This window comes from Cucurbita maxima, unplaced genomic scaffold, assembly GCF_002738345.1.
Source record: "Cucurbita maxima cultivar Rimu unplaced genomic scaffold, Cmax_1.0 Cma_Scf00025, whole genome shotgun sequence".
Taxonomy (NCBI): domain Eukaryota; kingdom Viridiplantae; phylum Streptophyta; class Magnoliopsida; order Cucurbitales; family Cucurbitaceae; genus Cucurbita; species Cucurbita maxima.
In genome coordinates this window covers 1,456,580-1,478,711 of record NW_019272041.1, presented here as the reverse complement: position 1 = coordinate 1,478,711, position 22,132 = coordinate 1,456,580, and the positions used below count along the sequence as shown (strand labels likewise).

The following is a 22,132-nucleotide window of genomic DNA, read 5'->3' as shown; positions in this document are numbered from 1 at the left end:
GTGAAATTTTCATGAATTCTAATTCTCTCAAAAAGATTAATTCTTTTGCAAAAGAAAAAAAAATATGTTGTTGGTATATTGGGTGTGTTGTTTTTTGCCGCTTCGTTGACAAATGTTGAAAGAGAAAACAGCAACAAAGAGAATCGTTCTTAATGGCGTTTCTAAGGTCCGCAGCAACAACCACTAGCCTTGCCATAACAGCGTCTGCTTTATCTGCAGCTTTCATCTTCCCCGGTCCTTCTTCTTCTTCTTCTTCTCCTCATTTTCATCTCCCTCAATCCTTTAAACCCATTCCCCTCTCTTTACATTCGTCTCGAAATTCCTCTGGATTTTCCAGAATCTCTGCCTATTCCCCCTCTGCTGTTCCCATGGAGAAACCCACCTCGGAACCAATCTCCTCCTATCAGGTTTCCTCTGATTTCTTAAACCCATATACTTTCTTCGTTAATTTTACTGTTATTAATCGTGTATCAGTTCTAATGCTCCTTAATTGCTTTCGATTGATGCAGAGCACCGTTGATTTGCCCGAACTTTTGGTGAGTCTAGTTCTTTGAATTCTTTTTCTCCTGATTTGTGTATTATCTTGAAGCTTTCTGGTTCATATTGGTGTAGTTTTCTAATGAGGAACTTTATTGGTCAAATTGCTCGAGGGGTTGTTTTGTTATGGTTTAATATGAGAATTCGAGTCTATGTTTGGAATTTACTTAGTTGATTGTGTTCGAGTGACAGACAGAGTTTATGGTGGATATGAAATGTGAGGGCTGCGTTAATGCCGTCAAGAACAAGTTACAGGGCGTTGATGGTAAGTGTTTTAGGTGAAGATTTATCTTATTTGATGTTCGTGTTTCATGTTTCAATTGATAATTGTTTCACCTTTTTGGTTGGTTTTAACCTCTTGTTAACCTATGTTTGGGAGTTTTTTGGGCATTTTCATAGCTAAAAGCACTTCCCCCCAATTGTGAGTGCTTTCTTAGAGTATGAACCAAGTCTTAAAATGATTTCTCATTGAACACCTTTCACTAAACAGCTTGTAATTAAACTAATTCTACCAATAGCATCCTCATTCATGTGCTGTATACTAGTTCCAGAACTTTAATTGTTGTTTCAGGTGTGAAGAGTGTTGATGTGGACTTGAGCAATCAAGTGGTTAGGATACTGGGTACAACACCTGTGAAGACAATGACTGAAGCTTTGGAGCAGACGGGTCGAAAAACTCGGTTAATTGGGCAAGGGGTTCCCGAGGGTACGTTGAATTAAGCCCGCCCTCTCTCTTTTTCTGAATCTGATACTTAGCTGTTAAGATGATAAAAGCCTCTTTGAGTTCTTTAGATTTTTGAATGTTTTATCAAGTTATAATGTTGCTTCTGGAAACCATTTGAATTTATAGGTATTACATAAGGTGAGGACAAAGGAGAGCCATCGAAATGTAGAATATAAATTATCAAAACTTGATCTTGTTATGAATCAATAAAGAAGGAAAATCAAAATAGAACTTGTTTGAAATAGTTCAAGGGGTGGGTTAAAAGTGAGCCGAACCCCAAATCTCCTGCTAATTCCTCTCTATATACACAAATCTTCTGGTTCCTTTCTGGCTATAACCAAATAATAATGAAAAGAACAGGTCTTCGGAAAGAGCATCCTCCATCGTGCTATGACGAATCTCGACTTTTGGACTGGTGGGGAACAATAATCCGATGAAACTTTCACCGAATCTTTTGAGGAAAAAACAAGTCCAAAGGATGGGATTTAAATTTTTTGAAGTATGCCCTTACATAATACACCATTGTGGATTAAGAACCTCTAAGGAGGACATGCGAATAGATTCAATGGGGTTATTCGGGATTTTAGTCGTCCACATTCAACGTGATTATATGCTTTTTGGAAATCAATTTGAAGATGATATCCCTCCACTTTACTAGCCCTATAATTCTCTGTGCTATCATTTGTAATCAAATCTTTGTTGAGTATTTGTCTACTCAATAGAAAATCATCTCGAGTCTCGGAGATGGTACATGACAACGTTGTTTAACCTATTCGCCGGAAAGGGGTGCTAGGGTTATTGAAAATGGTATAGGCCGATTCCTTTTCAATCCATTTGTTATGACTTAGGCCTTCATTCGGTTCTAGCTGATGACTGCATTAACAAATCGAAAACGTAGGCATTTTGACTCTCAGGAGAAATATGACAGTTTCATCTCCGGTTCATTTTCTAAGCCTATTGGGCCAAACTGGGAGTAGAGCACATGGTTACGAATCACAGTGTCGGGGGTTCGAATCCCTCCTCGCTCACAACCAGCCAAAAAGGGAAGGACTTTTCCTTCTGGGGGTAGGAAGCCGTTGAGAGCGTATGTTGTCTTTGTAGAGCAAGAATAGGATCTTGGACTGGCCCCTTCGCATAACCTAGAAAGAAAAATCAGTCCGTGACAGCCAATCAGAAATATCACCAAATCTCCCGCCCTTCGGGGATGCCCTCAGCGTCGAGGAACATGTACTTTTTTAAGTTGCTGAGTTTGAATATAGAGAATTATGAACATGACAAACACTAAGAAGCATCCAGTCTATTTCGAAAAGGCTGGTAACCTCTCCTCCACAAACATAGTTCTATACAAAAGAAAGCCTGCCTACCGAAAGCACTCCCCTCTAATATCTAGTCCTCCTGCCCACACCAACCACACGACTTCCCCACAAGCTAATTTTCTAGTGCTTATTTCCCTTACTACCCCTCCTAGTGTACGTATGTCAAATTAGGGGCCTAACAGAGAATACAATAAAGCATGCACGTGTCGGGAAACTGGTGTGATTTGTATGAAACATATCTCTTTGGCACTTTAATTCGAACAATTCTTTAATGATCTGGTTATTTTGTTAATAACTAGTTGAGAGCCCATCTTAGTTCTCCCTAGTTCTGGATTGGATCTGGACCCCAAGTCTCCCCTTTCTCTTGTAATTCTTTTTGTTAGATTGTTTGGGTTTTTTTAAAAGAGGAATCTGATTGACCCGTTGAAAGAATAGGAGTGAGAAAGTTATTAATCTGATAAACCACTGCCCTCTCTTTGCAGATTTCTTAGTTTCTGCTGCTGTTTCCGAATTTAAAGGCCCGAATATATTTGGCGTGGTTCGATTGGCTCAAGTAAGTATGGAACTAGCCAGGGTTGAAGCCAACTTTAGTGGATTGTCACCTGGAAAACATGGTTGGTCAATCAATGAATTTGGTGACCTGACTAGAGGTGCTGCTAGCACAGGGAAAGTGTTTGATTCTGCAGATTCTGGCCCTAGTAATGAGGTTAACTTTCAACTCATAGCTTTTGAAGTCATTCCTTTTCCTGTTCATTCATAAATTTCATATGCCTGTTGCTGTTGTTTTTTTGTTAGTGTCTGGGATGATTAGTTGTAAACTTGTAACCAGCAATAGGCCTTTTGATGAGCATATTATAATTTAGTTGTCGGGTCTCGAGTTTAGTGTCGGTTCATCTAGTCCTACAATTTGGTTAAACCTCACGAATCTTTCGAAATCGGTTTTGAACCTATTTGAAAACCTCTTCCCTTTCCTCTAGTTTAATCCTACTCTAAACCATCAAACCATAATAGAGTGAACTAAGTAAGTTGACATGATTTTTATGTGGTTATGAGTCTCTGAAAGATTAATATAGTGTCACAATGTATTTTCAGCCATTGGGCGACCTGGGAACATTAGAGGCCGATGAAAATGGCGAAGCGTTTTTCTCTGGTGTGAAACAGAAGCTGCGTGTGTGTGATCTCATCGGACGATCAATAGCGGTGTATGAGACCGAAGATAAATCAGTTCCGGGGATGGCAGCAGCAGTAGTAGCTCGAAGCGCAGGTGTCGGAGAGAACTACAAGAAGCTATGCACCTGTGATGGGACTACCATATGGGAATCAAGTGACAGGGATTTTGTCACCAGCAAAGTCTAATAAGGGCATCTACGTCTCTTTCTTAGAAAGAAGCTAAGATCCATCATTCTCATATAAGATTTTGTGTTTGGAACCTATATTTCACTTTTGTTTACTATTCGGAGCGGGAATAAATCTTGGACAGGTCTCTGGTCGTAGTTGGAAACATCTACAACGACTTAATTAAAGACCAAGTTGTCTCGATAGAGACGACAAAGTTGAAGCCTTATTGACCTCAACTTAGCGATGAGAGATGATGACAAGGATAAATAGGTCAAAATCATGAATTTTAATATCGAGTCCTCGACTTATATATTCTAAATCAAGTTAAACTAATAGAATATGATAGAATATGAATGAATCTTTAAAAGACAAAGAAGGTGTAAATAAGAAGACACAGACCTACTATGCGTATGAACATATTTTAATTCTGATATATATAAAATGTTTTTTTAGAATTATTTTATAAAAAAAAAATCTTAAAAAAATGCGAGACAAGCACATTATTAATTGTTTATCGAATATAATGTAAAATTTTATTTGGTCGACTTAATATCATATATTAACAAAATTATAATATAATATTTGATACAAAATTTTTTAAAAAAAAATCTTATTTCAAGTTAATTTGTTTAAGGGTATTCTAAGACGTCCCGAAAGTCGAGAGCAATAAATTAATTATGTACCACGAGACCTAACATTTAATATAATTTATTATGAGTAAGTAAAAATAATGAAAATTCAATTAATGTCGGAACCATATAATATTAATTGTGTGTAATATAATTTGTTAATGATACGAATGATTTAAATTATTAAATAGAGAATAAAGAAAAATGTTAAAAAAATATATAGAAAATGTAAATTCACATATGGTTGGAACCATAAGATTGGCTTAAAATATATTTTGTATTTAAAACTTGTTCTAAAAAATATAATAATTTTTATTATTAAAATATGAATAATAAATTAATAAAAGAAAAATAATTTATCCATTTTATTATCAATTGACATCATATATTACTAGTGCTATGAAAATTACCATATAAACTTTACATCTAAAAAAAATTAAAAGAAAAATAATTAAAAACTAAGAAAAAAAACCGTATGAAGAAATTCAAAATTCTAATATTAACGTATTAAAAAAATATATTTTATAAAATTTAGATAATTTGAACCATTATTATATTTTAATCTATAAAAATAAAAAATTATACTATTTAAATTATAATTTTATATCGGAAAGATTTTTTTAAATAATTATTTAAATTCATAGGTAGACATAAAATTGAAAATAGATGTTTTAAAAATCTTATTACTAAATTATATTTTAAAAAAAAATATCTATGTATTTTGAAGAAATAAATAAAAAATAAAAAATAGTTGGAGTTGCTGACGGTTAAGCTCGGTGGACAACGTAAAGCAGTGTTACTCCGGAAATTCATAACGCGTGATAAATCTTTCACCTCACCGACCGTGACGGTAAAGCCCACGACAGACCAACGACAGAGCAATCCGACAAGAACAACCAATCAAATTCCTCCATCTGTGATCACACTGCCGTAATCGTAGTTTCAATTGCTCTACAACAAAACCCAAATCCGTTTCCCATTTTTTCTAATTCCCTCGATCTTGTTCTTCTCTTTACAGAATGCAAATTTGTTCACGGAATTTCTTTGCTTTTCAGTTTCGGATTTTCCCCTTTATTCATCAATCTTCTTCTCTCTGATTCTCTTCAACTCTCTGCTTGAATCTCTCTCATGGGTGATTAGAACAACGCTTCTTTTCTCTGATTCGTTTTCTAGGGTTTTCTGAAATTTCCCATCAAATTTGCTTCCACTTCTGTTCTTGAGCTTCTGGGTTTTGCCCCCGATGACATATTATGAGACGGATAACGGCGGAAAAGGAGAAATGGTGGCGGAGAGTATCACGGTGGGGATTGGAGGTGACGATGACAACGGCGACTATGTTGGATTGAGGCAGAGCCCTTGTGATTGTGAAGGGGGTGATTCTCAGCCTCGTTCTCTAGGAAGGTCTTTGTGGCTATGGGCTCGGTCGGTGGTGGTGTTCATTTTCTTGGTCTCATTAGCTGCTGTTTTTTTCACATGGGTTGGACCATTTTTCATGAATAAGGTCAGTGTTTATGTTTGATTGGGTTTTTTTGTTGAATTCTTCCAGTAATGACCTTGTCTCTGCTTAATGAATATGTACTAATTCGTACCAGTTCATCTCAATAAGTGCTGCTGCTGCTCTGCTCGATTGTGTCTATGTTCTGTCGTGTTTATTTGTTTCTGGGTTTTGGTTTTTACTTTTTAGAACTTGTCCATAATTGTGTTCCCATTTATGTGGATCAAATTCCTGTTTAAGAAAGTTCTTTGTATGGTAATGTCATTGGCATTCAATGTGTTTCTCAAGTATTCTTCTTGCAATATACGTTATCAGGCTTTATTCTAAAGCTAATCATGTGTTTTCTTCTGATTATGTTATCTTTCTGTTAAAAGAACAATGACCATGCAATGCATTAATTCCATAATTCACTCTAAAACAAATCGTGATGTCTTGTAAGATCCCATATCGATTGGAGAGGGGAGCGAGTGCCAACGAGGATGCTGGGGCCCGAAGGGGGTGGATTTTGAGTTCCCACATTGGTGGAGAGGGGAATGAAACATTTTTTGTAAGGGTGTGGAAACCTCTCCCTAGTATACGCATTTTAAAACCTTGAGGGAAAGCCTGGAAGGGAAAGTCCGAAGTGGACAATATCTGATAGCGATGGGCTTGGACGGTTACAAATGGTATCAGAGCCAAACACCGGGTGGTTTGCCAGCAAGGACGTTGGGTCCCAAGGGGGTGGATGGTGAGATCCCACATCGGTTGGAGAGGGGAATGATACACTTTTTGTAAGGGTGTGGAAACCTCTCCCTAGCATATGCATTTTAAAACCTTGAGGGAAAGCCTAAAGAGGACAATATCTGATAGCGATGGGCTTGGATTGTTACAAATGGTATAAGAGCTAGACACCGGGTGGTTTACCAGCAAGGAAGCTGGGCTCCAAGGGAGTGGATTGTGAGATCCCACATCGGTTGTAGAAGGGAACAAAACATTCTTTATAAGGGTGTGGAAATCTCTCCCTAGCAGACGCGTTTGAAAACCTTGAGGGGAAGTCCGGAAGGGAAAGCCCAAAGAAGACTATTTTCTCACGGTGGTCTTGGGTTGTTACATGTATGATATTTGGGGATTTTTACATTTGAAGGCATTAAAGGACATATGCATTCCTCTTGGGTTGGCCTTACTAATCCTAAGGGCCTTGATTTGTGTGGGCACCTAACTACGATTTATTATCTTACATGTTTCCATGTCAACCAAATGTAGTAGTGATAGGCATATTAGTTAAGGTGCACACAAGACGGTCCAAGCATTCTCTATTGTATATATACACGTAAAGACACGTGCATTCGTTTTAGCTTATACAAAAATTCAACTGACCTGTACAACGTTTCATTTTAGCCTGACGGGTATTTCATTTTCTACAGGAAATAATACCGGTTATAAACTGGGAAGCTGAAACGTTTAGTCCTCCGGTGCTGGCAGTTTTCGTTTTCGCCTCGGTAGCACTGTTCCCTTCATTACTTTTACCATCTTCACCATCTATGTGGCTGGCAGGGATGACTTTTGGTTATGGCTTTGGGTTCCTGCTAATTATATCAGCAATAACTATTGGTGTATCACTTCCATATTTCATTGGCTCCTTATTCTATCATAAAATTCAAGTTAGTGCTTGTTCTAACTTTATATCCTATTTGTTAATGTTCATCATAGTTTCTATCCCTTGATACTTAAACTTTGTTTCCCCTTTTCACAGGGATGGTTAGAAAAATATCCTAAGAGAGCTTCTGTTTTAAGATTAGCAGGCGAAGGAGACTGCGTTCATCAGTTTCGGGCAGTAGCGCTTATTCGGATTTCTCCATTTCCTTATATTTTATATAATTATTGTGCTGTAGCAACCAATGTCAGATTCGGTCCTTACATCTTGGGGTCGCTGGTCGGAATGGTGCCAGAAATATTTGTTACGATATACACGTACGTATACCGAACTCTACCCTACCTCGAACGTTACTCATACTTTCACATGGTGATTTCCATGCTTCTTGAATGCTTGCTTGTAAATTTACATTTAGAATGTCTCTGGCTTTTAAACATGTGGGAATCACTGCTGCAAGAAACCACATCAATACAACTTTTTCATTAGTTAAGTTCACTTTAACGGCCCAAACCCACCGCTAACAGATATTGTCTTATTTGGACTTTTCTTTTTGGGCTTCTAAAACGCGTCTGCTAGGGAGAGGTTTTCATGCCCTTATAAAGAATACTTCATTCCTATCTCCAACTAACGTGGGATCTCACAATCCACCTCCTTCAAGGCCCAGCGTCCTCGTTGGTACTCGTTCTCCTCTCCAATCGATATGGGATCTCACAATCCACCCCCTTCGAGACCTAGCGTCCTCGTTGGCACACCGCTCAGTGTCTAGTTCTGATACCATTTGTAACGGCTCAAGCCCACTACTATACTAGCACATATTGTTCTTTTTGGGCTTTTCCTTTCGGGCTTTCCCTCGAGATTTTTAAAACGTGTTTGCTAGGGAGAGGTTTACACATTTTCATAAAGAATGTTTCGTTCTTCTCTTTGACCAATGTGGGATCTCGCATGCCATTTCATATTTGAGACAGTTATTTATACTTCAAAAATTTATTTAGCTGAGCTTTCTACTGCAGTGGCATTTTAATCAAGACATTGGCAGATGCTTCACAATCTCAGCAGTTCCTGTCGGCCCCTCAGATTGTGTTTACCGTTGTTGGGTTCTGCGTTACGGCTGCTACAACAGTTTACTTCACTGTATATGCAAAAAGGAAACTGAAGGAATTGCAGACAGAAGATGAGCAATTATTGCAGTAGTGAAGTAGCTTATTCAAGCACATAGAGCCCCACTGGGCAATGGTGACATCAATGGAATAGCTTCAATCCATGTCCGGTTTCACAGAAACAAAGAACAGTGCAAATATCCGACACCAAACATCATAAATCAACGACAAAACTCATACCAAAAGCACCAAACGGAATGAAACAAGTATGTTGTGTTTATCACTTTGTCTGCTTTCAAATCTCAATTGTAATGAAGTATTGGATTGGATTTAAGCAAATGCTGGGGGTCTGTATATGAAATCTTAGTGTTGTTTGCTGATGATGGTATATAATATGTTCATTCTTCTGCTGCTGAGTTCCTCAATGTCACACAATTTTCAATACTAAATCTTAGACCGTTCGTTTTAAGATAAATTTCTTTTAGTGTCAAATTGAGCATAGTTCAATGTAGCTCTCTATCTTCAGGGAGAGAACTCATATGGGTACAGTGGCCATTGATGAACAGTGTCCCAATAGCTTTCAACTATCAGACGATATGATGTACATCCCTAAATTCTAACTTAGAACAAGTTGGAATTAGAAGACACTTTTAATTTTAATTGTAACGTAAAGAACGATTCTATATAATACAATTGCTATTTGATTAGGTGCAACAATGATCGTATTGGTTTTGTATATGCAATGAAGTGCGACCTATTAACCTCTTCACGAGAGTACAACAATTGTAACAATCTTAATGCATCGAAGATTAGCATAGATTGTGTATGGGTGACATGAACCGACAGAGAATAATAGTAATAAGTATGAGATTTACAATTAGAAGTATGAAATTATCGGGAGTAAGTTTTAGAGCTATAAATTAATATTTGTGTCATATTTACAATTTCATTTTTTTAATCGTTCCATGTTTGTCGTTAATGTAGATCGGATTGCTATCGAGCACCTGCCATTTTCTATTGTACATTATTTTATTTCCTTTATTGTTCTTGATATAATTATTAAAATTTTATTTCAAAATATAAATAGATGGTTCTTTATATGTTTAATTCTCAATTTTATGCTTACATATTTTAAAAGTTTAGCAGACATATTAACCATAAATTGAAAATTCAAAAACATATCTAATTAAGTTAATAATAACAAGAATGGGCCAAAGCCCAAATGTCAAAGGCCCATGGGCTTGTCCATAATGGGCCAAAGCCCAAAGGTAAAGGCCCATGGGCTTGTCGAATGTGGTGAACCAGTCAAAGTACACATTAATGAATCTTTAGAAAAACAAAAAAGAAAAACAAATGAACAGAACAAAGTTGTAAGCAATTGTCTGTCCTGTCCCTTTATTTATTTATTTATTTGACTTGGATTTCACAAAAATAAATAAATAAATAAATACATATTAAAAAAAAGCATTAAAAAGCAAAAAAAAAAAAAAAAGGTTGCCTGAACAACGCGCCTCTGAACGACACGCGCCCAATGGGACACCCCTCTGATTCTGGGACACTATCCCTTCTCGCATATCATTTAAATTAACCTAAATTTGTAAGTTTTATTATATTAAAATAAATTATTAGATTTTTTTTTAAGGAAAGACATTAAATAAAATTATAATCATTTCATAATTTAACCTAAAAGTTATTATAATTACAAAATAATTTATTTCATAAAACGGTCAATCAATGTGACAAAAGAACTACCTATTATAAATTTATAATATTATTATTGTTGTTATTATTATGGTTATTTCACGCTGGGTTGACATATTTCGACCCTTTTTAGATTTTTATTTTAATAATAGAATATAAAGTTTTTTTTTTTCAAATTTAAAACCATTTAATACATAAATATATATTTGAAGTGGTCAATGTGCCAAATTAAAATACTTATGTGTCCCATCATGGTTCAAAAATATTATATATGTAAAAAAATATTCAGTATTTTGTGATTTAAGCCACCCGAATAAAGTTTATAATTCAACTTAACTTATTGATTTTGTTCGATTTTTTTTATTATTTAAAAAAATTCTACTTATTCACTATATAGGATACATTACTAACTAAAATTTCATAAACATATTACTAATATTAAATATTTATTAAATATTTTTAATATTCATAAGAATTTTAAATGTAAGTTTTTTAGTTTTCTAACCAAATTTAAGAATTTTGTCACGTTAAAAAAAGAAAAAAAAAAAAAAAAAAAAAAAAAAAAGTGTGAAAGGTCTAATGGGGTTGGACTCGGTCCACTGAAGTTCATTAAGGGTACACAATAAAGAAGGCAACCAAATTTGGGTTCGTCTCCCAAAAACTGATTCTAATTTGTAAGCGAAATGGCATATAATTCCCTTTTCCCTTTTCCCCTTTTCCTCTCTCTCTCTAGCGATCGAGAGAGTACAGACAAATCATTTGCTTCCATTGATTTTTCCTTCATTTTCCTTCTCAGCCGCGTTAATGGCGACCCTGGTTTTGGTGGTTTGGTTGGTGAGAAGGAATAAATGTTGCCTTCTAAAGCCAAGGCCCTACATTCACACTCTGGGTTTCATTTCTTAATTCCCCATTTCAATCTAATCTCAACTAAAACAAAGAACAAGAGAGAGAGAGAGACAGAGAGACAGAGAGTTTTCGCCATTGCTCTCTCCTGCACGTGCTTCAGCCACTCCGATTGGGTGCTCAACCAACCCTTCTTCAATTCTCTTCTTTACAGGTTCTTCCATTCACTTCATTCATTGATTTTTTAGTCTCTTTCTTTGATTCCAAGGCTGTGAAATCAAGTTTTCTTTCATTTTACTGTTCCCTTTTGTTCTTCTTGTTCTCTCTGTTTCTGGATCTTCATTTCAACAATTTTCTGATGGAATCTGGCAGTGTAGTAGGATCAGAATCTGATTAAAGTAGATTCGAACTCTGGGTACTTCTTGCATTTCTTGTTCTTGATCTGTTTATGCGGTTTCTGAGTGTTTTTGTTTATCTCTTCAGGGTTTTATGCAATTTCTGTACGGGTTTTAGGAGAAATGTTGGGGATGTTTTTTATTATCTTCAAAACCCAGATCGTAAATCGATCTAAATCGGATTCCTAAAATGCCATATGGATAGATAGATTGGCCCAGAAATTGTTCTAAATCTCCTTGAGCATGAGAAGGGTTCCACGGCTTTGTTTTTCTTCTCATGCTCTTCTGTTCTTGATTACATTTCTCATCGGATTTTGTTCCGCCATCACTGAGAAGGACATTTTACTTCAATTCAAAGGTGCTGTTACAGAGGATCCGTTTGATTTCTTGAAAACTTGGGTCGCCGGCGAGGATCATTGCCTGAACTTCAGCGGCGTGTTGTGTAATTCCGATGGTTTTGTGGAGAAGATTGTGCTATGGAACACCAGCTTGGCTGGAACTTTATCGCCTGCCTTGTCCGGATTGAAGTTCTTGAGGACTTTGGCATTGTATGGAAATAGATTTACTGGCAATATTCCAATTGAATATGGCAACATTGTTACTCTTTGGAAGCTGAACTTGAGCTCGAATGCTTTGTCAGGTTCGGTCCCGGAGTTCATTGGCGATTTGCCAAACATTCGGTTTCTAGATTTGTCTAGAAATGGCTTTACAGGGAAGATTCCTTCAGCTGTGTTCAAGAGTTGTCTCAAAACTAGATTTGTGTCGTTTTCTCATAACAGATTTTCAGGTATGATTCCTTCAACAATTATGAACTGTTTGAACCTTGAAGGCTTTGATTTCTCAAACAATGATCTAAGTGGGAGTATTCCTTTGCAACTTTGTAACATTCAAAGATTAGAATATGTTTCTGTGAGAAGCAATTCACTTACTGGGAGTGTTCAAAGGCAGTTCTCTGCTTGCCAGAGCTTGAAACTTGTGGATCTTAGTAGCAATTCGTTCACTGGGTCGCCACCGATCGAGGTTCTCGGATTCAAAAACATCACTTATTTTAATGTCTCATATAACAGGTTTAGTGGGGGAATTGCAGAGGTTGTGGGTTGTAGTGATAATCTGGAAGTTCTTGATGTTTCATGGAATGAATTAGATGGGGAGATCCCATTGAGCATTACAAAGTGTAGGAGCCTTAAAATCTTGGATTTGGAATCTAACAAGCTGGTTGGGAGGATCCCTGCTGAACTTGCAGATTTGAACAAGCTTTTGGTGGTTCGGTTGGGTTATAACTCGATCACCGGGACAGTTCCAGCCATTTTCGGGAACATCGAGCTGCTTCAGGTTTTGAATTTGCACGGTCTCAAACTTGTTGGTGAGATACCTGCTGATATAACCAGTTGCAGGTTTCTTCTTGAGCTGTAAGTTCTATGAAAAAAAACCTTAAACGACATTATTTTCAGTTCATCCCATGTGTAAATTCGACTCGACTTGTACCTTGAATGTCGTTTCTTTTGCTGCAGGGATATTTCTGGTAATGAATTGGAAGGGGGAATTCCTCAATCTGTTTATAACATGACATACCTTGAAATTCTTGATCTTCATGATAACCATCTGAACGGACTCATTCCGTCGACGCTTGGGAGCCTCTCAAAACTACAGTTTCTGGATCTATCTCGAAATCTACTGTCTGGTTCGATACCTCCTACTCTTGAAAATCTCACATTGCTGCACCATTTCAATGTCTCGTCCAATAACCTTTCAGGCATTATACCTCCCGCCAAGACGATCCAAGGTTTCGGGCCATCTGCATTCTTAAACAATCCTTTTCTTTGTGGTGCTCCCTTGGATCCTTGCTCTGCTAATAACGCCACTGGCACGACTTCCATATCGAAGAAGCCTAAAGTTCTTAGTCTATCTGCAATCATTGCAATTGTAGCAGCAGTTGTGATCCTGGCCGGGGTTTGCGTGATCTCGATTTTGAACCTAATGGCTCGGACAAGGAAGGCGAGGAGCACGGAAATCATTGAGAGCACACCACTCGGTTCAACCGATTCAGGTATCATAATTGGGAAGCTGGTTCTTTTCAGCAAATCCTTGCCATCGAAGTATGAAGACTGGGAGGCTGGCACCAAAGCGCTGCTCGACAAGGAATGTCTTATAGGGGGTGGCTCTATCGGCACTGTCTACAAGACAAGTTTTGATGTCGGAATCTCCATTGCTGTAAAGAAGCTGGAGACTCTTGGGAGGATCAGAACCCAAGACGAGTTCGAGACAGAAATTGGACGTTTGGGAAACATTAAACACCCTAACTTAGTCGCTTTTCAGGGATACTATTGGTCTTCGTCAATGCAGTTGATTCTATCAGAATTCGTCGTAAATGGCAATCTTTACGACAATTTACACGGTATGAGTTATCCAGGCACCAGCACAGGCATTGGCAATACAGAGTTACATTGGTCTAGGAGATATCAAATTGCACTTGGAACAGCTAGAGCTCTTGCTTATCTTCACCATGATTGTAAGCCTCCAATTCTTCACCTCAACATAAAATCAACTAACATTCTGTTAGACGAAAACTACGAAGCCAAGTTATCGGATTACGGGCTGGAGAAGTTGCTTCCTGTTATGGACAATTACATCTTAACCAAATACCATACCGCTGTAGGCTACGTCGCACCGGAGTTGGCACAAAGTTTGAGAGTTAGCGAAAAATGCGATGTCTATAGTTTCGGAGTGATTCTACTGGAGTTGGTAACAGGGAGGAAGCCAGTTGAGAGTCCAAGAGCAAACCAGGTAGTGATTTTGTGTGAATATGTAAGGGAGTTGTTGGAAAGTGGTTCGGCTTCTGACTGTTTCGATCGGAACTTACGCGGGATTGCTGAAAGCGAGCTCATTGAAGTGATGAAGTTGGGATTGATCTGTACATCTGAGATCCCTTCAAAGAGACCGAGCATGGCCGAGGTTGTTCAAGTTCTCGAGTCGGTAAGAAACGGATTAGGATCATAGGAATAGATCTAAGAAATGATGGTAGCAGTCAGGATTTTAGCAGAGAGGACAGCTGAAGTTTTTTCAATTTTCTGTGGATTCTTTTGTATTCTTTCTTCATTCGATCGGGTCGGGTCGTTCGTTCGTGATTTGTTTGTAATTTTCGAACAATAAGATTCTTTATTTATTGTACTCAGATGGATCATCTTTCACAACTCCTCCCATTTACATTTTCGTATATTCATGGTCTAGATATTTTTATAATGTCCGATAAAAATATAATACAAATATTAAGGGTATAACCTTAAAATACTTTTTACAAAGCAAAGATATTTGTTGTTTAAATAGGGAAGGAAATAACGAGTTTGAAGTTCCATTTTTAATTAATTAAATATATACATTTAATGTTTCAAATTTAATTTTTTCATTCATTTAATGTTTGAAGTTATTTATGTGATTCTGGGCCCTATCAATCTCAACCGCACAATTAAAATTGGTAAAAATTCAACGGTGTGGATTTATTCAATTTTCAGAAATTTGAAGAAGCCAATTTAAATGAATGAAAAGGATTAATTTATTTGAGTTAGATTAAGTTTAAATGAATTTAAATGTTCATAAATTTCCCTAAATTTAGATTAACCTCAATTTTGACTTATTATAAGCATTATCAAATTTTTAATTAATATTTTATAATTATAAAAATTATCTTAAAAATTATAAAATTAAATAAGAATACATAGGCAAGCATAACAATAAATTTGAACCCATTAAGAAAATTATCATAATATATCATAAACACATTTTAAAAAAATAAATAATTTCACAAATATAGAATGACAAGCTGTAAGTTTGAAAGAAAATAAAGGGACTTTGTTGGCAAAAAGTTGAATTATTTTCAAATAAATACAAAAACCATAGCATATAAAAAAACAAAACAAGGTGTTGTAATAATAATAATAAATACAATAAAGAGTTTTAATTTCTTTATATTAAATTTTCAAAAATCATTATTCAAAATTAACGTGTCACATGCATAAAAGAGACTGAAAAAAAAAAAAAAAAAAAAAACCATTGCATTACCGAAACTACCCTTGGGCAACGAAATCCATTTGAATTTCCTTGCGGGCCCCACTATAAACCTGCTCCCTTATTAAAACGGCTAAAACCGTTGGTGGCATTCTTGTAAATTATTCCAATTCTCAGGGGTAAACTAATAGAGCAGACGAAATTTTCAGTCTTCCACACAGAAGAATATCGCCGCCCGAAAACAGAAGAAAAGCTCGAACCCCCACGTTTCTGTTCCCTCATTTTCAAGCAAAACCTATTCCAAATTACCCTTTTGCCCTTCACGACATTTCAATTTCCGCCATTTTCCATATCGTTCAGGGGTGTAATCGGAATAATAATTTTATGTTTTTTATTTTTATGAATTATTTTTTAATTCTTTTTTTTTTTTAATCCAACTCCCACCAACATATTAACATAGTTTTGAGGTAAATAATAGGAGTATTATTTCTAAATATTTAAAAAATTCATCCTTATAAAGAAAATCCTACCCGTCAACCTAACTCGGCTAGAAAAAGTAAACCCGAGATAGGTTTGCTGTCAGGGAAGAGTGTCTTAAGATCCTTGTAGTTTACGACCTGTTGCAACGTCATAGAGGAGCGCCTTACTTATATTATTAATACTCATTTTTTTTCAAAATAATTTTTAGGTCAAGCAAGATTGTACTACGAGAGTGACGTGTAGGGTTGAGAGAAACAATTATGGGACGACTCCATTAATTTTATGTTTTTAAATGCTTCCGCTTTAATTTATTTTATGACGGGAAGCTCTCACATAATTTTTTTAGTACAATAAACGTGAAGTTATGAAGATTTGAATCTCCATCTTGCGGACTGATCTACACTTCTTACCTATCGTTTTAGCTCCGATAAATCAAATTAGATATCAATAATTAATGGATTATGCTTATTTATGTATCAACGGGTTTAAAACTAGGTTTGTTAATTAAACTTATTTTTTAAAAATCTAAAATATTAGAAAAAGTTGAATTTTAAACCTAAAATAACATCCTTCCGTTATTTTTCAAAAAAGAGATTTAAAAGTTATATTTTTAATTTTTTTTTTTTTTTTTTTGGGGGTTAATAAATATTTGATTTGATTCGAGTTCACACATTTTGCTACAGTGAACAAGGCAACGGACAAAACCACGCTCCCCGTCTTCTTCAGTCTGCTGCAAATCGCTTCTTCGATTTCTGGACTTAGGGCTTTTTCGGCGAGTTTTCCGACAATAACCATTGCTGCTCCTTCTTTTTCGACCAAGAGGGCGATCGCCATTCCATTCACAGTGTTGGTGAAACTGAACTCTGAAGAAGGAAGGAAATGGATGAGGAAATGGAGGTTGAGCCGGTTGTTTTTGATGCTTATGAAGTCGATATTGAGTATGAGTTTGATGCGGCTAGGTATTTTGATTTCACTCGCGAGGAGAGTTTTGTTGAGGCTTGTGAAGCTGAGCTTTGGTTCCAGTCTGCTGAAAGCTACCCTCCTTCTCGTGAGTAATCTCGAGGTTTTGTGTGTTTTTTTTTTTTTTTTTTGTTTCTTCATTGGTTTTGGGGACTTTGATGATCGTTTTTAGAGGGATTTTACGAATCAATACGCTATTGAAATTTCTGTTTTGCTTGGTTGTACTAATCTTAAAGATGATCCGCTTTCGTTGTTTATGCCGTGGGTTTATTTCTTTGATTTTTCGTCGAGTGAGGAGTGTGTGAAGGGGACTGGAATTTGGGATTTTCTTGAAATGTATGGCACGGGGAGTGTGCCAAGGGAACTGGTACTTTTGATTTTCTTGCAATAATGTGTGGCGCTTTCGTTGTGCTCATTTTGTTCCTTTGAATTTTCATTTTCTTTTCTTTCTGTCAGCGTTTGTAGCCAAACTGTTCTTGAGGGAAGAGTGTCTTTTCGCCATTGAAAATGCTTCGAAAAAATCTGAAGGCCGGGACAGCACAATTGATTCGCATAATGATGTCAACCAGGAAATTGGTTCAGTACGTGAAAATGATGGAGGTACATTTCTGGTTGAAGAATCTTCTGACTTCTATCCATCTCTGCTTTGATACACTGTTCTGGTCGGGGGCTGATATTGACAAATTACAAGATTATCTTGTAGATTGCCAAGATGCAACTAGAGGATTCTTCACCAACTCACGGGATGGAAACGTACAAAAAATTCACAATCAACAACTTCAATTTACATCAGGTGGTCAGTCCGTCTCTGAAGAAGTAACTGGTGATGTTAAAAGATGGAGAGTTTATTCTTCTTTGACATTGAGTTACTAAAGGATTTGATAAACTGCATTTTGCTTCTGTCAAAATTGATCACTTCTCAAATAGTAATGAATGGGATGAAATGGGTATTTGAATTCACAACCATTTTTCTTTTATAATGTGTTATTTCTCTTTAATTCTGTTTTCCAGGATCTAAATCATACAATCGTCCATCCTTGAACATACCCAAAGTGAAAGCCCCATCTTGTGTCAAGCCATCTAGACCCAGGGGCACCACTCTGATGAAACCAACAGTGAGCCACTTAGCGAGACAAACTCAATATACTGATATCAAGTGAGTGCTAGTGATGCTGCTTCATTTTGTTTTCTTGTTTGTATATAAGCCAAAATTGCTTTTTATTTGATATTGTCGTTTGTAAAATTTCACAAACCTTTTTGTTGCACAAACTATCATGAAAAATACATCAACTTCTTTGGGATTCTTCTAGCGTGCATAATTATCACAATGCCCTCTTAGTTTAGCCAGTGAGGCTAATTTTCGTAAAAGGCCTATTTGCTTATATGGAGGCCGGTAATGATTCTGTTCAATCAATTCTTCAAATAATGATTTAATATCCTGTATATTTTAGGTTGCAGAGAGTACTTGTTAAAAACAATGAGACAAGTGTCTGTAGTTCTGGGACCGAAAGTCAAGCTATCAAGAAGCAAAAGCTGGATGAAGGTCACTCACGCAAGGTACATATGTTGTACAATATATCCCTGTCTCTATGATCTGTGATTATGTCAGTTTGTCCTGATAACTTCCTCTAAAGCTTATTAATAATTTCTAAATCGCCATAAATTATAGGTCTTTTTTATGGTGCAGTTTCTGAATCATCATTCTTATTATTTTTCTGATATTCAAGTCCATTGGAAAATGTTACATCTCTACCCCTTTTTCTTTCTTTCTTTCTTTCTTTCTTTTTCTTTTTTGGTTATCATCAATGTTTTTACTTGATATTGTTGAATCACTGTTTTAAAAGGCATGTTTGGCTCTAGGCGTTGTGCACCTTTGGGTGTTGTCGGGAGTCGATGGAGATAATTTCACTCAAATGAGCAAATCGTGTGTCTTAGTGATATCATTATGGGGTTTTCCACGTTTTTTGTGCACAAGTGCTTTTCTTCAATGTCTTTCTTTCCTACTCTTCCTTTTTTCACTTTAATTTATAATTTGTTGATGAACAATAATATATCTATTATTTCTCTCTTCTTTTTTATAGGGATTTTAGCAGATATTTGTCCATGTTCTCTTTGCATGTTCTATTATTTCTCTCTTCTTTTTTTATAGGGACTTTGCATGTTCTCTTTGTGCCTTAGTGTGCAGTTGAGTACTTAGCTGATTATGGAGTCTTTTGAACGAATCTGCTATGCACTTAACTTGGTATGAGTTCTAATTTTAACCTTGCATTACAGGTGAATGAAATAAAGCAGCAGACTAGTTTGGTCCATAAGCTTCCTAAAAAGGTGTGTGTTTGTTCTTTTTATTTTTGTTGATCATTACGTGGTTAACCATACTAATGTAGCATAGATTTCAAATTTGCAAGAAATTCCAGTGCGTATCTCCAAATTTTGGTGTCTATCTTGTACTGTAAGTTCTGTAGGTTGGCCATTCTAATGCATGTGTTCTTCAGTCTTATATGGACATATATGCTGGGATTTTCCAATCTTAGAAGTTTGCTCTTTGTTTTTTTTTCTTTCCCTGCATTATTTTAAAGTCATTTTGAGGTATTTTAACTTGAGTCTGGATTCTAATCATTACGTGGACAAGAAATCTTAGTGAATTATATGCAAGAATATAAATATATTGATGTATTGGCAGGATGGAGTTGCTGATAAATCTACTACGAATGGCAAGCTGAAGATTACAATTCCTAGGCAGCCTGACCTTGAAACAGCACATAGGGCACATAGAATAAGGTTTGAAATTTATACTACTTTAATTTACTGTAGTAAGAAAAATCTTGGTCCCATCCTTCATGGGGTTACAGCTACTTTTTGCTTTGATGTCAGATTAAAAAGTAGGATGGAAGAAGATAATGAGGTCACAACTACTCGAAGGTTTAGAGCCCGTCCGCTAAACAGAAAAGTTGGTACTTCTATCCAATAACAATTGGTCGTGGATTGTCGTGTCCTTTTTGCTGATTGGCAATGCATTCTTTTTCATATCGCAGATATTAGAGGCTCCATCACTTCCGCTCCCAAAGAAAAGCACTCCCAAATTGCCTGAGTTCCAAGTTAGAGACATTTCCCTATCTTGTCCAACGAGGATTCATTATAACCAGTGTTTTTAAAGAAAAGCTTTATACTATTCCTCATATTGTCTTTTGTGTTTGTTTCCCTGCCTCTTAAGGAATTTCATTTGAGGACGTTGGAGAGGGCCATGCAAAATACTTCTGCTGTTTCATCCTCAGCCTTTCATCATGATTATTCTGACATTACAGTAACCAGAAATATGGAGTCTAGAAGGTATGCAAATGGAAAAGAATCTTGTTTTGCTCCCATTAAAGTGCAAATACTGACGTTCTTTTGTCAGAATACTAATAATTGACATTTATCTGTCTACAGATCAAATGCCATTGATGATAAAAAGAATGATGAGTATCATGTCATGCAGAATTTCAAGGCATGTCCTCTTAATAGGAAGGTAGATAGTTACTTAATTGGTACTTTGTATAATAATGTTGTGCAATTAGACTTATTTATGGCATGTTTGGTGCAGATGTTTTCAAGTAAAGGTGAAATAGGTGTTTTTAGAAATAGCAAGCAAGAAACCACAATACCAATGGTAAAATCCTTCCCCACCCCCCCAATATTTCATTAATGTACATTCTTTCCTTTCTTATTCCTTAAGGTCTCTAAGCTGACATACTTACTGCATTCAGGAATTTAAATTCCATAGTGAGAAGAGAATTCTACAACCACCAACAGAACTTTTCAACAAGGTAGCTCTGGGTTAAGTTCGTTTTTTTTCTTCTTTAATATTTCTATATCATTAGTTCTATGATTAATGTGATTGTTTTAATCTTCTTATATTAGCTTTCCCTAACATCTCAACTCTATTCAAAAAATGGACCCTTGGCTAAAGTTCCGTCCCATCTATCCATGCCTTTGAAGGTATTAATTCATTTTCATAACTTCAAAATTATCAGCATATTTACTTGCAATTACTGAGAAAAATCAAAATTTTCTAAACATTAATTTTTTTTTATTCTTGATCTTTTTGGAATAAGAGCTCGAAGGAAAATAACTCGGTGTTATTTCAACCAGAATATAAGGTAAATGCTGTACTTTTTTTTTTTTCTCTCTTGTACAATTTCATTTCAATATCCTACAGATTCGATTTTATACTGTAATATAAGGTTTCTTTTCTGGGTTCAATAAGGTTCAGTATATGGCTTCACTGGTAGAAATGAAGTTTTTATATTGTCTTAAACATTAGTATTCCGTTGTAGATAACTCCATTGGTGAAAGAAACGCCTCCATTTGCGGGAAACCAGATTTATTTGGGAAATAGTGGATGCATATCTGATTCCTGCAACAGCCCGTTGACCATGAGGTATGCCGTATGCATCAGTTGTGATAGTTTTGCTAATCATCTTACCACTTAAATTATCTAAGACAATTTTTTTATCCATACAGGAATCTGGGAGTTCGCTAAGTATGTAGTGTTCTGAAAGAATGATTTCTTTCTGCTGGGGCATCTGATTTTGGTATCAGCCTTGAAGTAGTAATCATTACATGATAGTTGAGAACAACAGTACAGGAAAGGTTCTCGAGCTATTTTTTCTTCATAGAAATCATTTAAAGTCTGTCCATATAGTACAGGAAAGGTTGTCAAACAGGTGGCTTCGAGATTTATGATTTATCTAACCAGGTCTTTATGTTCCCCCAACTTGTATCCTAATCCAAATAAACATGCAAGTTCGGCGGATATGTACAGCCATCACTGCCCCCCTTCAGCTTCTTTGTGTACCCCCTACGTAATTGTATTGTTCGCTACTCAAAAAGAATATACATACACAGCTTCATCTTCACAGTTGCATCCCTCATTGAAAATTTACTAGACTTTAGACTCTTGGAATTTTTAAACATTACATTACTGGTAGTTCATTCATTCAAGA

General features: G+C 36.1%; 4 protein-coding genes across 7 annotated transcripts; all 4 read left to right on the top strand.

The window, feature by feature from the left end:
• The first annotated feature begins 88 nt into the window (after positions 1-88).
• Positions 89-4,078, top strand: LOC111498447 (copper chaperone for superoxide dismutase, chloroplastic/cytosolic). The gene is made up of 6 exons (XM_023149701.1): positions 89-407; positions 510-536; positions 730-802; positions 1,109-1,243; positions 3,060-3,283; positions 3,670-4,078. The coding sequence occupies exons 1-6, from the start codon at positions 153-155 to the stop codon at positions 3,931-3,933; spliced, it is 978 nt and encodes a 325-aa protein (XP_023005469.1). The 5' UTR covers positions 89-152; the 3' UTR covers positions 3,934-4,078.
• A 1,384-nt stretch (positions 4,079-5,462) lies between these two features.
• LOC111498460 (transmembrane protein 64-like) lies at positions 5,463-9,189 on the top strand. The gene is made up of 4 exons (XM_023149721.1): positions 5,463-6,045; positions 7,443-7,679; positions 7,772-7,989; positions 8,683-9,189. Exons 1-4 carry the CDS (start codon positions 5,785-5,787, stop codon positions 8,861-8,863), a joined length of 897 nt encoding a protein of 298 aa, XP_023005489.1. The 5' UTR covers positions 5,463-5,784; the 3' UTR covers positions 8,864-9,189.
• A 1,964-nt stretch (positions 9,190-11,153) lies between these two features.
• LOC111498333 (probable LRR receptor-like serine/threonine-protein kinase At1g12460) lies at positions 11,154-14,899 on the top strand. Its single transcript, XM_023149519.1, has 3 exons — positions 11,154-11,527; positions 11,797-13,117; positions 13,220-14,899. The coding sequence occupies exons 2-3, from the start codon at positions 11,952-11,954 to the stop codon at positions 14,703-14,705; spliced, it is 2,652 nt and encodes an 883-aa protein (XP_023005287.1). The 5' UTR covers positions 11,154-11,527; positions 11,797-11,951; the 3' UTR covers positions 14,706-14,899.
• Positions 14,900-16,874: 1,975 nt separating this feature from the next.
• Positions 16,875-22,047, top strand: LOC111498391 (protein TPX2-like). 4 transcript variants are annotated; one of them, XM_023149617.1, is made up of 17 exons: positions 16,875-17,238; positions 17,607-17,750; positions 17,854-17,943; positions 18,162-18,306; positions 18,602-18,707; positions 19,425-19,475; positions 19,831-19,928; positions 20,022-20,097; positions 20,183-20,245; positions 20,362-20,477; positions 20,577-20,655; positions 20,731-20,796; positions 20,894-20,953; positions 21,048-21,125; positions 21,242-21,286; positions 21,464-21,567; positions 21,651-22,047. In XM_023149617.1, exons 1-17 carry the CDS (start codon positions 17,070-17,072, stop codon positions 21,667-21,669), a joined length of 1,509 nt encoding a protein of 502 aa, XP_023005385.1. In that variant the 5' UTR covers positions 16,875-17,069; the 3' UTR covers positions 21,670-22,047. The 4 variants fall into 4 exon arrangements, 3 of the variants coding, with proteins under 3 accessions (XP_023005385.1, XP_023005384.1, XP_023005386.1); XM_023149616.1 differs by having other exon boundaries at positions 17,842-17,943; XM_023149618.1 differs by lacking the exon at positions 21,651-22,047 and having other exon boundaries at positions 17,842-17,943; positions 21,279-21,286; positions 21,464-21,566.
• Positions 22,048-22,132: the final 85 nt, after the last annotated feature.

Coding starts and splice junctions, on each gene's coding strand:
- LOC111498447 (XM_023149701.1), top strand. CDS start 153: ATGGCGTTTCTAAGGTCCGCAGCAACAACCACTAGCCTTGCCATAACA. Junction 408..509: donor AACCAATCTCCTCCTATCAG/GTTTCCTCTGAT, acceptor CGATTGATGCAG/AGCACCGTTGATTTGCCCGA. Junction 537..729: donor TTGATTTGCCCGAACTTTTG/GTGAGTCTAGTT, acceptor TTCGAGTGACAG/ACAGAGTTTATGGTGGATAT.
- LOC111498460 (XM_023149721.1), top strand. CDS start 5,785: ATGACATATTATGAGACGGATAACGGCGGAAAAGGAGAAATGGTGGCG. Junction 7,680..7,771: donor TATTCTATCATAAAATTCAA/GTTAGTGCTTGT, acceptor CCCTTTTCACAG/GGATGGTTAGAAAAATATCC. Junction 7,990..8,682: donor ATATTTGTTACGATATACAC/GTACGTATACCG, acceptor TTTCTACTGCAG/TGGCATTTTAATCAAGACAT.
- LOC111498333 (XM_023149519.1), top strand. CDS start 11,952: ATGAGAAGGGTTCCACGGCTTTGTTTTTCTTCTCATGCTCTTCTGTTC. Junction 13,118..13,219: donor TGCAGGTTTCTTCTTGAGCT/GTAAGTTCTATG, acceptor CTTTTGCTGCAG/GGATATTTCTGGTAATGAAT.
- LOC111498391 (XM_023149616.1), top strand. CDS start 17,070: ATGGATGAGGAAATGGAGGTTGAGCCGGTTGTTTTTGATGCTTATGAA. Junction 18,307..18,601: donor ACTCAATATACTGATATCAA/GTGAGTGCTAGT, acceptor TGTATATTTTAG/GTTGCAGAGAGTACTTGTTA. Junction 21,126..21,241: donor ATCTATCCATGCCTTTGAAG/GTATTAATTCAT, acceptor TTTTGGAATAAG/AGCTCGAAGGAAAATAACTC.